At 35.9% G+C, this 15,917-nt stretch overlaps 1 protein-coding gene across 10 annotated transcripts in view; it reads right to left on the bottom strand.

Moving 5' to 3' along the window:
• Positions 1–15,917, bottom strand: part of UBR2 (ubiquitin protein ligase E3 component n-recognin 2) — a 107,954-nt gene that overhangs the window by 34,882 nt on the left and 57,155 nt on the right. For 7 of the 10 annotated variants that reach the window (XR_015153196.1, XM_086371646.1, XM_086371651.1 and 4 more), the window contains 10 exons: positions 12,968–13,131; positions 12,779–12,878; positions 10,390–10,518; positions 7,696–7,879; positions 5,435–5,496; positions 4,362–4,472; positions 3,575–3,640; positions 1,875–1,997; positions 1,664–1,727; positions 386–510 (listed from right to left, as the gene is read on the bottom strand). Coding sequence is in view for 9 of the 10 variants with exons in the window: in XM_086371646.1 (XP_086227772.1) it covers positions 386–510; positions 1,664–1,727; positions 1,875–1,997; positions 3,575–3,640; positions 4,362–4,472; positions 5,435–5,496; positions 7,696–7,879; positions 10,390–10,518; positions 12,779–12,878; positions 12,968–13,131 (1,128 nt within the window). In the remaining variant the exon portion in view is untranslated. Of the gene's footprint in view, positions 1–385; positions 511–1,663; positions 1,728–1,874; positions 1,998–3,574; positions 3,641–4,361; positions 4,473–5,434; positions 5,497–7,695; positions 7,880–10,389; positions 10,519–12,778; positions 12,879–12,967; positions 13,132–13,309; positions 13,462–15,917 lie in introns of those variants that run through there. The other 3 variants (XM_086371654.1, XM_086371653.1, XM_086371652.1) reach the window with 2 other exon arrangements.

Here is a 15,917-nt window from a genome sequence, read left to right as displayed (position 1 = left end):
ATAAAGCGTTATCTCTATCCATCACAACTTTGTACTAAACATCCTATCAACAATTCTTCTTTAATGGATATGTAAATTCCGTTCTAAGGAACACGTTTTCTTTTACTCAGTAGCCTTATCTCTTTCAAGGCTTCACTATGAAGGATTCTATTTCTTTGCTGCTTTCCACTCCTAGTACCAGTATTTTCTTTTTCTATTTATTTCTAATAAGAGTGACTAGAGTTATACATGTGCTAGCACTGTAGTTTTTACAACTGTGGAGAAGGTATACAGAAGTCAGTCTATACACACACTAAACGGACAGTTAAAGGTTAAATGTTTCCATATATTTATGGAAGGGTTTATGGAAGGATTTCCATGTATTTTTTAAAATGTAGGTACTTACATCTTCAGGTAAAGACTTTACCAATTCACTATGAGCCATAGGTTTGATGCTCAACTGATGGATAATCTCTCGTTTAATCTCATCTGTAGCATTAACCTGTCCAACTCCAGGACTAAATCTCTCTCCTGTCAACAATGAATAAGTACATATATACACACTTAACAATCATAATATTTGTAAGCAACACATATTTATAATTCATGAAACACAATATATTTTTCTTTCTGTACATTGGAAAAGCAATGACTGGTCAGGCAATAAAGCAGGGTGAAAGCAGCTCCCAGTCATCTTTTTGAGCCTCTGACAAAGCAGGTGAGTGTAGTCCTTAGCCATGGAGAGAGAACTCTGGTTGCTGTTTTCAAAGAATGAGATCAGAAGGTGGGAAGGGACTAGCAACAGAGCTGTACCAGCAGCCTAGGAAACTGCTTTCAAGTCCTCTGCCATGTGGTAGGAGGAAGGGAGCCCTCCTTTGCCCTTTGACCTAGTGGCAAATAAGGTATCACCTTCTGAGATCTCCTTCTTTGGTATTACATCCTGACAGCAGCCAGGATTCTTTGCTCCAGGACTGTTGAGAGTCTGAAACAATACGGGAAGAGGGAGAAAGTAAAGCACACAACAGGAAAGATGGAGGCGACGGGACTGAAAATATAGATAGTGAGAACACTTGCGCACCACAAAGCCATGGGCAGAAAGACAGCTAAGATATAAAGTAACAATAAATAGCTCCTAAATATCCTATTCTTGTTTGCTAAATTCTCCTGTCCCGTTTTATTCCTAACTCACAATTTTCCAGTTTATCCTGCGTTAGCAGTTGTCCTCTTCCCTTCTTCCAAAGCACTGCAGTGCTATTACTCTCATCATTACAGTAACCAGAGGGGAAAACAAAAATATATACTCTAATCTCCTTCCCCTAAAACTGAGTAACTGTTCAAACAGAAGAAACAGTTCAGATTCTAAACTACTTGCTACCACAAAATTCAATACAGGACTTCCCTGGTGATCCAGTGGTTAAGAATCTGCCTGCCAATGCAGGGGACATGGGTTCAGTTCCTAGCCCGGGAAGATTCCATGTGCTGTGGGGCAACTAAGCCCATGCGCTACAACTACTGTGCTCTGCAACAAGAGAAGCCACCACAATGAGAAGCCCGTGCACGCCAGCTAGAGAAAGCCCCACATAGCAACAAAGACCCAGTACAGTCAAAAATAAATAAATAAAAATTTTAAAAGTTTTTCAAAAGTCAATATAATACATAAATGTTTCAAAATATCCAAACTTACCAACAAGCATTATAATGAGGTATAGCATTTCTTCTATTAGAGTGTTGTTCTGCTGAACTAAATCCTGAAACCATCGGGGGCAATGGAAGAGAGCAAGTTCAGAGATAAGAATAAGAATCATCTGTATTACCTCAGATGATTAAAATAACCAAAAAGAATGAAAGGCGCTTCTCTAACAATTATGTTGCGGTCTCATAAGGCATGCTCTTACCTTATGAGGAGTCTCAGAACTAATTTTCTTCCCATAATCTGGGGTACTGAAAATCTGATAAAGTTCAAAGCGGCTAAGCATTATCATCAGGAAATGATTTGGATCCATCATGGAGACACCTGTCTTTTTTTAAAATGTATGAAAGAAAGGAAGAGAGGAAGGTCAAAAGGGCTACTAAACAATTAGTAAGACATATTTTGGTTTGCACAAGAGAAAGCAGCTTACTCATTCATCAATTCCAATAAAAGATGAGGACTCATTTAGCCCCAGTCCTTACTTGTGATAGCTACAAGTGTGGACAGGAATCTATGCTGGTAAAACAAAACAAAACACGCCCTGAACCCACATATCATAATAACATGGACTATACGTTCTCTTCCCTTTTATGCTTTGAATTAGTTGTATCCCTATAAATTCAGTTCAAGGTTTTATGTCAGTGTTGTCACTGTCAGGGATACGACTCTGAGAGAAATGTGGTATAGTAATAAAACTTTCAGTATTTTTTAAAAAATGCATATATATTAAACTCTTCAAGAACTCAAACTAATTTTTAGTAATAAATGCTATACTAAGTGAAATGCTGGCTTTTAAATATTAGTTTTAATTCTCTTATAATTCCATTTGTATAGATTCTCAATCAACTTGCATTCTGATTTTTTGAACCAATAGTTTTTGAAATTTACATTTTGTAACTTATTCTATAATTTCTAAATCCACTGAGCAATAATATGGAAACACTGCTTTGTGACAAGCACTGTGCTACATAAGTGGACATAAAAAGGACCAAGGGAGTTGTCACAGTTTAGTGTAGAGGAAGGAAAGGGAATAGGCAACCGCAATCCAGAGTTACGAATGCTCTGGTGGGGATAAGCATCATGCTATGGGCCCTCCCCAAAAGGATACACAGCCATGTTTAGTATGTCAGCTTTCTGGAGAAAGTGATGCTAAACTAAACATGAAGATATGCAGGAAAACAAGACAGGCAGCAAACAGAAAAGGAAGAGGGTGGGGTGCACAACCTAGGTAAGAAAAGAAAGAAACGTACAAATTTTAAGACTTAATGGTATATGACAAATTCAGGGAGTTTTTCACATAGTTAAGTATTGAAGGCCTTGAAAATCAGTTTGAGGGATTTGGGGCTTTATAATCAGAAGACAGTGAAGAAAGGATGGCTTTCAGATTTCTGACTCTAATAACTGTATAGATTGTTGAACAATTCACCAAGGTAGAGAAACTCTGAAGATAGGAAGAAGGTATGGAGGACACAGGATTTATTTTGAATATGTGAAATACAAGATGTGTTCAGGAAACCAGCTGGAAATGTTCAGTTATTTTAGCCATATGAATTTGGAGCTTAGTAGATAAGGGCTAGGTGGCTTCCTTGGCAGCTCAGTGGTAAAGAATCTGCCTGTAATGCAAGAGATGCAGGTTCGATCCCTGGGCTGGGAAGATCTCTGGAGAGGAAACGACAGCCCAGTCCAGTGTTCTTGCCTGAGAAATACCACGGACAGAGGAGCCAAATGCACTACAGGCCATGGGGTTACAAAAGAGTTGGACACAACTTAGCGACTAAACAACAACAGATAACGGATAGATCGAAGTTACAGATTTGAGAGTGATCCTAAGTGTCTGGGTCCAGTGAAAATAACAAAAAGAAAAACTCCCTCAAACCTTTAAATTTAATGCTTTTAATTCATTACCTGAAGCATTACTATATCCTTATCAAACATTTCACGTCTACATTTCACATTGTGGTAGTAATAAATCTGAAAAAAAAAAAAACATAAGTAATTATGTTGGGTAAACAGGTTTTTATTTGTGCAGTTCTCTCCTCTCCCCACTCACCAAAAGACCACATGGCTTTCGTGCACGTGAGTATATGAACATGCAAACATGCACACACAATGCGGTTTCCCCAGCAGTGAGCGCTATCTCAACAGAGATTAATTAGACATTTCCAGATTGTAGTATGGAAACTCTATGGAACTTTATGGTTCACATTTTGCAACGAACTTTCTGGGTCTCCTAATAAAGTTCTTTCAATGAGATTTATAGCTATCAAAAGTAGAGAAAAATCCTATACCAAGTCTCAGTGAGGTTTAAAAATTAAAACCTCAATTTCAGAGCTATACTAACAGAACTTTTATCTTTTTTAAACCAATTTTATAATTAAAGTAGGTGAAATCTTGATTTTTCATTATGTTTTTAAAAATATCAAGCTTTGTTCTAAAAATGACTTCAAGTGAAAATTAAGTTCATTTCTACTTTTGATATTGTTTCTTAATAAAATATGAATAAAAGCTCTAAGAAACTTTTGGTTTAACATTACATCTATCTTGTCAAACAGTTTTTAATAAAACATTTTTAAGGTTCATTTCCAGTGGCCATTCAATAGTTTTAATATAGATGACTTTCGATGACTATTATAACCTCCACAGAAACTAGAGAATGGACTGAGAACTCTTCACAGAATTAAAAACCACTTACCTGGTTTACGAGAGAGAAACCATTTCTTCTCCACATTCCTGCATGTACTTGGGCACATAAAACAAGACATCTAAGAGGGTGTTCTATCAACATGGGTGGGCTAAGTTCACTCTGTGTATACAAAAAAATGACAAAAATCTCAATTCTATAAAGAAGACTGGTTTAGAGATGGAAACTTTATATAAAATACAAGTCAAAACTATTTTAAGGTATGTCCGTGTGCTAGTTAATTGTATGTGTGGACTTGGCTGGACCATGATACCCAATTTTTGATTACCACCAGTCTAGATGTCGCTGTGAAGCCATTTTTTAGATGTGACTAGTATTTAAATCAGTATACTTTATGAGTAAAGCACATTACTCTCCATGATATTGGTGGGCCTTTTCCAATAAGCTAGAAGGCCTTAAAAGAAAAGACTGAGGTTTCTCCAAGGATGAAGAAATTCTGCTTCCAGCCTGCCTTTGGATTTCAGACTATAAGATCAACTCTTAATCCGCCAGATTGCCAGGTTTATTTCAGACTTGCCAAATCCCTTGAGTATGTGAGCCAAATCCCTACAATAAATTAATCTGTCTTTTCCTGTATACACACACATATACAAACACACACTCAGGTATACTATGTAATGATCTGATATTTGCGGTTCAATTTCTGGCTTGGGAAGATCCGGTAGAGAAGGGATAGGCTACCCACTTCAGTATTCTTGTGCTTCCCTTGTGGCTCAGCTGGTAAAGAATTCGCTTGCAATGCGGGAGACCTGGGATTGATCCCTCAGTTGGGATGAGCCCCTGGAGAAGGGAAAGGCTATACCCACTCCAGTATGGCCTGGAGAATTCCATGGACTGTATAGTCCGTGGGGTCGCAAAGAGTCAGATATGACTGAGCAACTTTCACTTTTTCTAATTATGAAATGATGACCATGGTAAGTCTAGTAACCATCTGTCCCCATTCAAAGTTATTACAATATTACTCAGCACATTCCTTGTGCTGGATATTATATTCTCATAACTTATTTATTATCTAACTGGAGGTCTGTAATAGGTATTTACTTTTAAATGTTTGCACTACTTACTAGAGGTAGGAGCTCTGGAAATTTATATGCCACTTCACTTTTGCTTAACAACACATGCAAACCTGCATGGAAAACAAAGATAGAAGTATTTCTATAGGTGAAAGTAATTTAGATTAAAAAAAAAAAAAACTAAACCAAATATTTGCTCAACTTTATATCTAACTCCCTTTCTGTGTCTCTTTGGAAACCTATCATATTACACATTAAGATACAAAATGAACTGCATCCATAAAAGAAGCTTTCCAACTGTTATTTTCATGAACCTCTGTATTAAAGGCATGCTTAGAACCAGAGTCTTAATTACAGGTACCAACATACACTGATTAAATTTTACAGAAGTAAATGTTAGAAGTGCAAACATAGCAAAAGCAGCTATATAACTATCAAAGCAATTTATATGTTAAACCAATTTTAAGGGTCATAATCGACTGGATCATGAAGTTTGTTCCATTTAAAGTACAGTAGCAAGAGATCCTCCTGGCAACTGAACTGAGAAACTGGCCATGGAATTCAAGGTCTACTGATTCTGACCTCAGAATTCAGTTCCCCAGAATTTCCAGTTTAGGATCAAAGCCTCTTTCGTCCCTAATTGCAAAGGGCTTTTCATAGCTCAACCTTAGTTAATTCTGCTAGCTAAGAACTGTCCTATTTATGTTGTTGTCTAAACAGAAAGTGCTTTTTACAGTCTCATCAATAGATGCAGGCTGCTTGGTCAAGCCTGGTTTGAAGCTTTCCTCATCCAAGAACACCTGTATTGAGAATTCCATTCTAACAATGTGCACTCAGCCTCCATGAGCATAGCCTCCAAGTTGTTCTTGAACCGCTCTGTGTATGTTCACTTGGCTCTCCAGTTAAGATTATAAGCATTCAGGCCAAAGTTTGCCAAACACAGGAAGATAAAATGCTCAAAATATTAGAGGACTGAGGGGGGTAAATACCTTGGCAAAATTACTACATTTTTAGAGTACTGACTGTTTTCCCTGTGGATAATTATCAGCATTAGCTTCCACTCAGATTTTCAAAGGGCAGAAAAGATCAGTGGCTGAGTTAAAGATCCACTTCCCTGCATTCTAGTTGAACACTATGCCACACCACCATGCCATCACTTGCCTGTACTGAAGATCAATAGTTCAGCATGCAAGTATCAATACTTATGAAAACAAAACTGGGCATTAACAAGTTACAGGAAAAAGATCTCTGCCTACAATCACAATTTCATTTCAGGTACTTTTTATTGTTCTACTTGTACTATTTAAATTCACATGTCTAAGTTCAATCTTAAATCACCACAATTTCAATAAGAATCTAAAAAAATTGTTGGAATGCTAACATCTATTGGTAAGATAATGTGGTAATGCACAGAACAATTAAAAAAAAAAGGCTTCAGAAATGACAGAGGGATTGTTACTATTTATCCCACAGACGTTAAAAGGATAATAAAGGAATTTTATGAACAACTCCATGTCCACGTATTTGATAACTCAGATGAAATGGACCAATTTCTTGAAAAACACAAACCACCAAAACTCACACAAGAAGATACAGATAATAGGAACTGTTGTATATCTGCTGAAGAAACTGAATCAATGATTAATTGCCTACCAAAAAAGGGAAAGTATCAGTTCCATACTATTTTACTGGTGAATTCTACCAAACACTTAAGGAAGAAAAGATACCAATTCTCCAGTCTTTTACACTTACACACACACACACAAACTACTTTCACGTTATTAAGTTACTGAGCCACACACTTAAGCTACATTGTAAATTCTGCAATGAGTGAAAATATTTACCTTTACAACTTTACTTTTCTACTCTCTGAGTTGAAAACGGAACTAAAGGGAACAGTATGTGAACAGGCTAAGAATTCCTGCACTCAAGAAATGTGGAAGAAAGTTACGATGTCTATAGAGACAGACCAGTGCACATGCAGAGTTTCTGGCTGCTCTGAGGTAGCAGCTTCAAATAGTTGAGCATGTATAAATAGTGTGTAAATCAGCTACTTACAATTAAAAAAAACCTATCAATACAATTTGTAACTCACTTCAACCTGATGATTAAAAAATTTATCAATAAGAAACTGCTGAGAGAGAGAGGAAGTCTAGGGTGTTTTCAATTTATTAACAATCACTTAAGTGATAGACTGATCTGAACAAGAACACTTTCAAAATAAAGCATTGTAGGTATTCAGTAAATACTAACCACAAACAACAATTCAAAAGACAATTTCAGGCTTCTCTTTTTAGGGAAAAATGTTTTACCTGCAAGTAAGCGAGAAACTGGGAGGTGAATGCTAACTTTTTCTTTGGAAACACAGTATCTGATAGTTTCCACTGAATGTCCACAAATGCTTAATGTGACTGGCTGTTCACCATCAGTAAAACCACCATGACACTGTGTCAATACAGCAAGGCATTTCTTGTAAGCTTCAATTAATACTTTTTCCTATAAAAGAGGATTTTATGTTAAGTTTCTACAATATTAAACAAGAATCTCAAATTCAATGATGAATATTTACCTCAAATATCAATATGGGCAAACTCAATCTTCCCCTCGCAACTTGTTCCCTCTATCCAAGGACCTGTCTCAGGGAACATCTCTACAGAGCTGCAGAAATCTAGAAGTCATTCTAATATATTCCTTTCCCTCATTCCCCATTTTTTCCTGTAAATTGAGGCATAGTTGATGTACATTAGTTAGAAGTGTACAATACAGTGACTCAAAATTTTTATAGATTATATTCCATTTAGTTATTATAAAATATTGACTATATTCTTTGTGTTGTACAATATATTTTTATAGCTTATTTATTTTATACACAGTAGTTTGTACCTCTTAATCTCTCCTATTTTGCCCCTCCTGGTCTTCTTTCTCTCCACTGGTAACCACTAGTCTGTTCTCTGTACCTGTGAGTCTGTTTCTGTTTTATTTTTTAGATTCCACACATAAGTGATTATAGGATTTGTCTTTCTGACTTATTTCACTAAGCATAACTTTTTGTTTTTCTGACTTATTTCTCTACGCATAATACCCTCCAGGGTCCATCAATGTTGTTGCTAATGCAAAATTCCATTCTTTTCATGGCTGAGTAATATTCCACTACACCTACCCACCCATCTACATATTCTTTAGCCACTCATCTATTGGACACTGTATCCTGGCAATTATAATGCTGCTGTGAACACTGGAGTCTTAGTTACTCAGTCAAGTCCAGCTCTTTGTGAGTGGATTGTAGCCTCCCAGGCTCATTGGTGAGCATGTATTTCTTCAAATTAGTGTTTGTTTATCTTCAGATAAATACCTGGGAGTGGGATTGCTGGACTTTATGGTGGCTCTATTTTCAGTTTTTTGAAGAACTTCCATATTGTTTTCCACAGTGGCTACAACAATTTACATTCGCACTAACAGCTGTACAGGTTTCCTTTTCTCCACATCCTCGCCAACATGTGTTATTTGTGCTCTCTGTGATGACAATTATTCTGACACGTGTGAAGTGGTAGCTCATTGTGGTTTGATTTGCATTTCTCTTATGATTAGCAGTGTTAAGCATCTTTTCATGTGCCTATTGGTCATCTGTATGTCCACTTTTGAAAAATGTCCATTCAGGTCTTCTGCCCATTTTTTAATTGGGCTGTTTTTTTGATATTGAGCTGTATGGGCTGTTTATATATTTTGGATAATAATCCCTTATTGGTCATCTCATTGGCAAATATTCTCTCCTCCTCAGTAGGTTGTCTCTATGTTTTGTTGATGGTTTTCTTTGCTGTGTGGAAGCTTTTAAGTTTAATTAGGTTCCATTTGTTTATTCTTTTGCTTTTGTTTCCTTTGCCTTAGGAAATACATCCAAAAAATTTACTAAGATTGATGTCAAAGAGTGTTCTATGCTTTCTTCTAGGAGGTTTATGGTTTCCAGTCTTACATTTAGGTCTTAATCCAATTTGAGTTTATTCTTTTATATGGTGTGAAGAAATGTTCTAATTTCATTCTTTTACATGCAGCTGTCCAGTTTTTCCAGCATTACTTACTGAAAAAGATCACTGTCTTTCCATGGCATATTGTCTCCTTTGTTGTGGATTAACTGACCATAATTGTGTGGGTTTATTTCTGGGCTCTATTTTCTTCATTCCCCATTGTGCAATCTATTACCAAGCTAGCAACCGTACCTAAAATGCTCCCAAACCTGGCCACTGATATCTCAGTCATTTAAAGGAAAGCCAATGTGTCTCCACTGAACTTCCTGCTTCTACTCTTGCCCTCCTTCATCCGTTATCCACACATATAACTTTCAAAAACATGTAAACTGGATTATGTCACTTTTCTGCTTGGGAGTCTCAAATAGCATCCACTTCAGTCAGAATAAAATTTAAACTTCTGAACATGGCCCTCTTCAACCTCTGCTCCAACTACAGCCTCTCACAGCTTCTGGAACAACCATACTCCTATTCATCAGAGAGCATGATACAGCTTTTCCTCAGTCAGGAATATTCTTTACTCTGATCAGTTAATTCTGACACACAGTTTACATCTCATGGAAGCCTTCTCTGATCTCCTAACTTACACTTCTCATCTAGATTTTATAGCCAAAGGAGGCCAACATAGTTTAAAGACACAGGACAAATGTACTAATAGTAAAATTTCATTTTGGAGTAATTTATAAACTTTTTATATGCTCAAAATCTTGATAGGATTATGGGGGAAAAAAAAGAAGACAGCAACATAAGAGAAAAGAGTGTGGATTACATCTCCCTCTATTTTCTGATTTCTCTAAGGCTTTAGAATTATAACTTTTATTGAATGTATAGGTCAAACAGGAAAATATGCTATTTTATGAGCATATCATAAAATATGATCTTCTTACTATCCTCTCCAAACTGCCTCATATTTTACTTAGGAAACTGTTTATCTCTGCCCCTCCTCCAATTTATCTCCTATCCCTGACCCCAGAAGAGACTCACGTCTAAAGCACACCAGTCTTGTATCATCGAAATGACATGTGTTAATTTCATTTGTAGTGTGAAGGCTGCTTCCCACTCTGGTTCCATTTCGATATGCTGTCCTACTTGACGTGTAATTGGATCCATTCCCTTAAAAGAAGTGAAGAGATTTTAAATAAATTAAAATTAGTTTTTCTACACAGAAACTTAAGACATAATGTAGAAGAAATATATACTGATTACAAAAACATACAAGAGTTTTAACAGGAAGCTTCAAGCAGTATGAGAAGTCCAACTTCTTAAATTACATGTTTAATGTAACATTCCCTAAAATTTTATAAAGAAAAAAATCCCAGTAAAATATAGAATGAATTACTTTAGAGGCAATCTTCTACATGTTTTAGGCAATAAAATTTGTACTTCACTGCAACAATCCCTCAAAAATTCCTTTTTAGTTCTATCATCTATAGAAAAAGCTGTCAGAAGAAATTTGACAGGCTTTTAAAATGCTATTGAATTTATAAGTATGTTCTATAAAATGCTAAAATAAAAATTTTATATTTATTTGTATTTTGCAACTGCAAGTTTTCAGAGTTTGAAGGGAAGCAAAACTAGAAAAAGATAAACAGCTTTTAATACAAAAGAATATACCTCTTTAGAAACTAGCCTAACTACCCTGGTGTAACAGAGCTAATTAAATGGTGGAAAATATAGGACATTTTGAGTATTCAAATTAACCAAGGTAGCTACTGTTTCTACAGGCAGAAAGCAAAAAACAGAAGTACTAGAATAAATTAAATATCCATTAAACTACCACATAACATGGGAACTAGAATATATCCTAAAAAGGACAGGTACTAAAGAAAGCATAATGATATTGCTCATATTTTTTGAAATGTTATCTATCTTTTTACAGCCAGGGGAATTCCCTGGCTGTCCAGCGGTTAGGACTCATGCTCTCAATGCTGAGGTTTGATCCCTGGTTGGGGACTAAATGCAGAGTACATTATGAGAAACGCTGGACTGGAAGAAACACAAACTGGAATCAAGATTGCCGGGAGAAATATCAATAACCTCAGATATGCAGATGACACCACCCTTATTGCAGAAAGTGAAGAAGAACTAAAGAGCCTCTTGATGAAAGTGAAAGTCGAGAGTGAAAAAGTTGGCTTAAAGCTCAACATTCAGAAAACGAAGATCATGGCATTCGGTCCCATCACTTCATGGGAAATAGATGGGGAAACAGTGGAAACAGTGTCAGACTTTATTTTGGGGGGCTCCAAAATCACTGCAGATGGTGATTGCAGCCATGAAATTAAAAGACGCTTACTCCTTGGAAGGAAAGTTATGACCAACCTAGACAGCATATTCAAAAGCAGAGACATTACTTTGCCAGCAAAGGTGCGTCTAGTCAAGGCTATGGTTTTTCCTGGGGTCATGTATGGATGTGAGAGTTGGACTGTGAAGAAGGCTGAGCACCAAAGAATTGATGCTTTTCAACTGTGGTGTTGGAGAAGACTCTTGAGAGTCCCTTGGACTGCAAGGAGATCTAACCAGTCCATTCTGAAGGAGATCAGCCCTGGGATTTCTTTGGAAGGAATGATGCTAAAGCTGAAACTCCAGTACTTTGGCCACCTCATGCAAAGAGTTAACTCACTGGAAAAGACTCTGATGCTGGGAGGGATTGGGGGCAGGAGGAGAAGGGGACGACAGAGGATGAGATGGCTGGATGGCATCACTGTCTCGATGGACGTGAGTCTGAGTGAACTCCAGGAGTTGGTGATGGGCAGGGAGGCCTGGCGTGCTGCGATTCATGGGGTCACAAAGAGTCGGACACGACTGAGCGACTGATCTGATCTGGGGGCTAAAATCCCACAAGCCTCAAGTTGTGGCTAAAAACATACAAAACAACAATAACAAAACTGGTTAACTATACCAGTTAATTTGTTTCTAGATTTTATTTTGTATACAGATGTGTTTCCAAAAAGAAAATTAAATGGGGCAGCTGGTGAGGAGAGTTCTATACTATATCATATAAATATGACATCCATGAAACAAAAAAAGAAATATGGAAACATTAAAAAAACACACAAACATAGCTTCTTAACTAAGTTGACAATACTTCCATTCAAGCATATTCAAAACAAAACAACTAACTTGAAGCCCCCAAAGAAAGAACATTAATGGTAAGCAAAAGAATAACCAAATACAGAAGAACAGCAGATGTCAGAACCTCTGCTGGGATCTTATGCATTCTACATCTTTCTAAGAGTTTCCAATTAAGAGGAGCTTCTTGGTCCAAATTGTAGCTATCCAAATTATTCTTTTAAAAATGTGCCCAGAATGATCAGTGAGCCAAAAAGGAAAAAAGTAAACGTTTCCCTTTTGAAATGTATCCATTTATATGTACCTGCATACATTTGAGTAATTCCAAAAAGGCATCAAATCCTTCCAGGAACTTCTGCCTCAGACCATCTGACCATTCAGTTGGTTTGCTAATTAACACATACCTGAACAAGATAAAAACAGCAATGAGTAAATGAATAAACAATGACCTTTTACAAGTTGCAACTGTTTTAACAACTGAACAAAAACTTACTTGAGATCTAAAATAAGACTCTGAACCCTCCTAAACTTAAAGGCTTGTAAAGCAGTATATCGTTCAAACTGAAATCTGCCCTGGACATCTCGGTGTCTCAAATGATCCATGAAAGTCTTAATGATAATGGTCATCAGGTTTTCTTCTGTGATAAGCATCCGAGCCTAAGACAAAGTATATGAGAATATATAGTAATAAAAAACTATTTACCAGAAAGCTAAAAAAAAAAAAAAGTCACCAACATTGGTTAGTTCTTTCAGTTTAGACCTTTTTCAATACAACTATATAATATCATAATATTATAAATGCATTATTGTGTATTTCTAAATAACAATTACTTACTCCAATTGCCACGTGTATGAAGCAACAATTATATCACGGAGAAAGATGCCAGAATGTAAGGAGACAGATCCAAGGCTCATTATTCAAAGACAATTCAGGGTGGGGGATCTGAACCAGGCTGCAAATTTTCCTTAACTGAGACATTTAGACACCTATAATGGTATGGTATAATTATTCTAGGATCCACAGGCTTATATCACAGATTCTGTAGAACTCAGTATGAAATATGAAACCATATTTCTTTTAATCGTAGTTGAGATTTATTTTTTGTTTCTTTCTATGTATAGATACACATATCTATGTATTTTTGAATAAGCAAATACACTTAAATGATGCAAAAAAAAAGTAAAAAGGTAAGTCTCTTAGCTCCCAAAGTTCCCCTTTCAAAGGCAATGTTTGTTAGCAGTTTTCTTACATATACTTCCAGAAGTGGTGTGTGTATAACATATACATGTATGCATACACACATACATAGATATATACATTTATAGTATACATGAGTAAGTGTTATTAAGTAGATATAAGTATGGGTATGTAAAATGATCTCTGCCCCCTGTCTCCTGCCCAAAGGATATCCTATTATAAACACTGTTTTGCACTTGGTTTTTCACCTGATATATTTTGGAGATTATCCCAACCAGTTAACATAAATTCTCTCATTCTTTTTAACTATCACAACTATTCTCTTCTATCATACTTTATTAGCCAGGCCCTTTACTGGTGAGCATTTGGGTTTTTCCCAATCTTATGCTATTTATCACAAAAGATACTACAACAATTATCTACTGTGTACAGCTGCAAGGAGATTCATAAAATAATTTCCTAGAAGTGAATTACTGGGTTAAGGTAATATACATTATAAATTTTGACTGATATCACCAAACTCCAAATTGTCTCCTGAAAGAAGACAAAGATGTCAAAGAAGAAAAGATACCTAATGTAGAGGTTAAGTGGTAAAGTCATCAGATAAGGAGAAAATCTATTAATGTACAGTTAAACATCCCTTTGAAAAACTCTTAAATCATCATCTCATTGCCAGGACTTAGGCTCCAAGAAGCTCAAAGTCAATAGGATTAATTTATGTTAATTTTCCTAGACAGTGAAGACTATAGTTCAAGTTTGAAGGAGGGGAGGAATTGGCAAGTAAAATGATTTTCCTTCTTGTTTGCTGTATTAGTCAATTTTGAGACAATTAAATACGTATATGCAATTTCACTGACTTAAAAACTTCTAGTCTCAAGGGACAAGCTTTTACTATTTTGCCATCAAGCACACTGTTTGCTTTCAGTTTTCACTTTTTGCTTTGCTTTTAGGTACTGTATCAGATTATAGAAATTCTTTTATTCCTATTTCATGAGGTTTTATTAATTTGTTTTAAATCATGAATTCGGGATAAGCATCTGATATGATCAATTTTCCTCCTTTTTGTCTGTTAATAAGCTCTTTTATGCAAGCTGATTTTGTTTTCAAATGGTATACTATTCTTGCCTTAAAGAAATAAAACAAACTTGGTTATGATACATTATCCTTTTCCCATATTGCTTGATTCTGTCTGCAATTCAATCTGAGTTTTGGTGATAAGATTACAGAATACGTTATTAAAGTGTCAAGTATATTCTCTCTCTGTTTTCTAGAAAAAGTTACATAAGACAGGTATTATTTTTTTCTTAAATATTTGGAAGAATTTCCCAGTGTAGCCTTTGGGCCTGGGGACTTCCTTGTGAGCAGATATTTATATTAATTAAAATTTCTATTTCTTGTTTCTCTTGTAATAACTGGTGTTTTTTTCTTAGGGATCTGTTCATCTCATCTAGATTCCAATTATATTAACTGGATCCTAATATTGCCTATTTTCTATTGGAAATCTGTAAGATTTGTAGCTTTTGCAATCCTTTTTAAATTAAAATTTTTTCTATTTTTCTTATTAGACTTTCTAGAGAGCTATCTCCCACCAGTTTTGCTTTTCTTATCCTCAAAGAAAAATTTTTTGTACGTTTTGTTTTGTTAATTTGTGTTCTTTACTATTTCCCTTTTTCTACTTCCTTTAGATAAAAGACAGAAGTAGTTGTATTACAATGGCCTTCAAGGCCTGGCACTATCCACTCCCATCACACCCCATCCCCAAACTCAATGACCTCACGGATCATTCTCCTCCTCAGTCACTCTAGCAACAAGGGCCTGATTTGGGTTTTTTCTTCTAAAATATCAAGTGCACATTCACCTCAGAACTTTGCACTTGCTATTTTTCTCTGCTGAGGAGACTTCCACCAGCTAGGCACATCACTTATTCCCTCATGTCTGTTCAAACACCATCTCTCCGAGAGGCTTTTTTGGGAAAACCTTGTATAAAATATGACCCTTTCACTGTCACTCTCTAACCTTTTAATCTGCTTTCCTACTTTATAGCACTTCTCAACGACCTTTGATTTATAAGTAGTATTACATACATGTATCTCTTCCTAGTTAAGATTATAAATTCCATGGGAACAAGGTCTTTTGTCTTTTTTGTTTACTGCTCTACTTATCTCCAGAGCCTTAAACAATGCCTAGTTAATAAAAATTCTAAATAAATATGCTCTGAATTACAAATACATGTTATTTTTCTAGC

Source organism: Bos grunniens, chromosome 23 (genome assembly GCF_055505025.1).
Source record: "Bos grunniens cultivar Pamir isolate PY7600 chromosome 23, Bosgru_T2T1.0, whole genome shotgun sequence".
Classification (NCBI taxonomy): Eukaryota; Metazoa; Chordata; class Mammalia; order Artiodactyla; family Bovidae; genus Bos; species Bos grunniens.
Note: the sequence above shows the minus strand (reverse complement) of the source record. Positions and strands in the feature narration are given on the sequence as shown.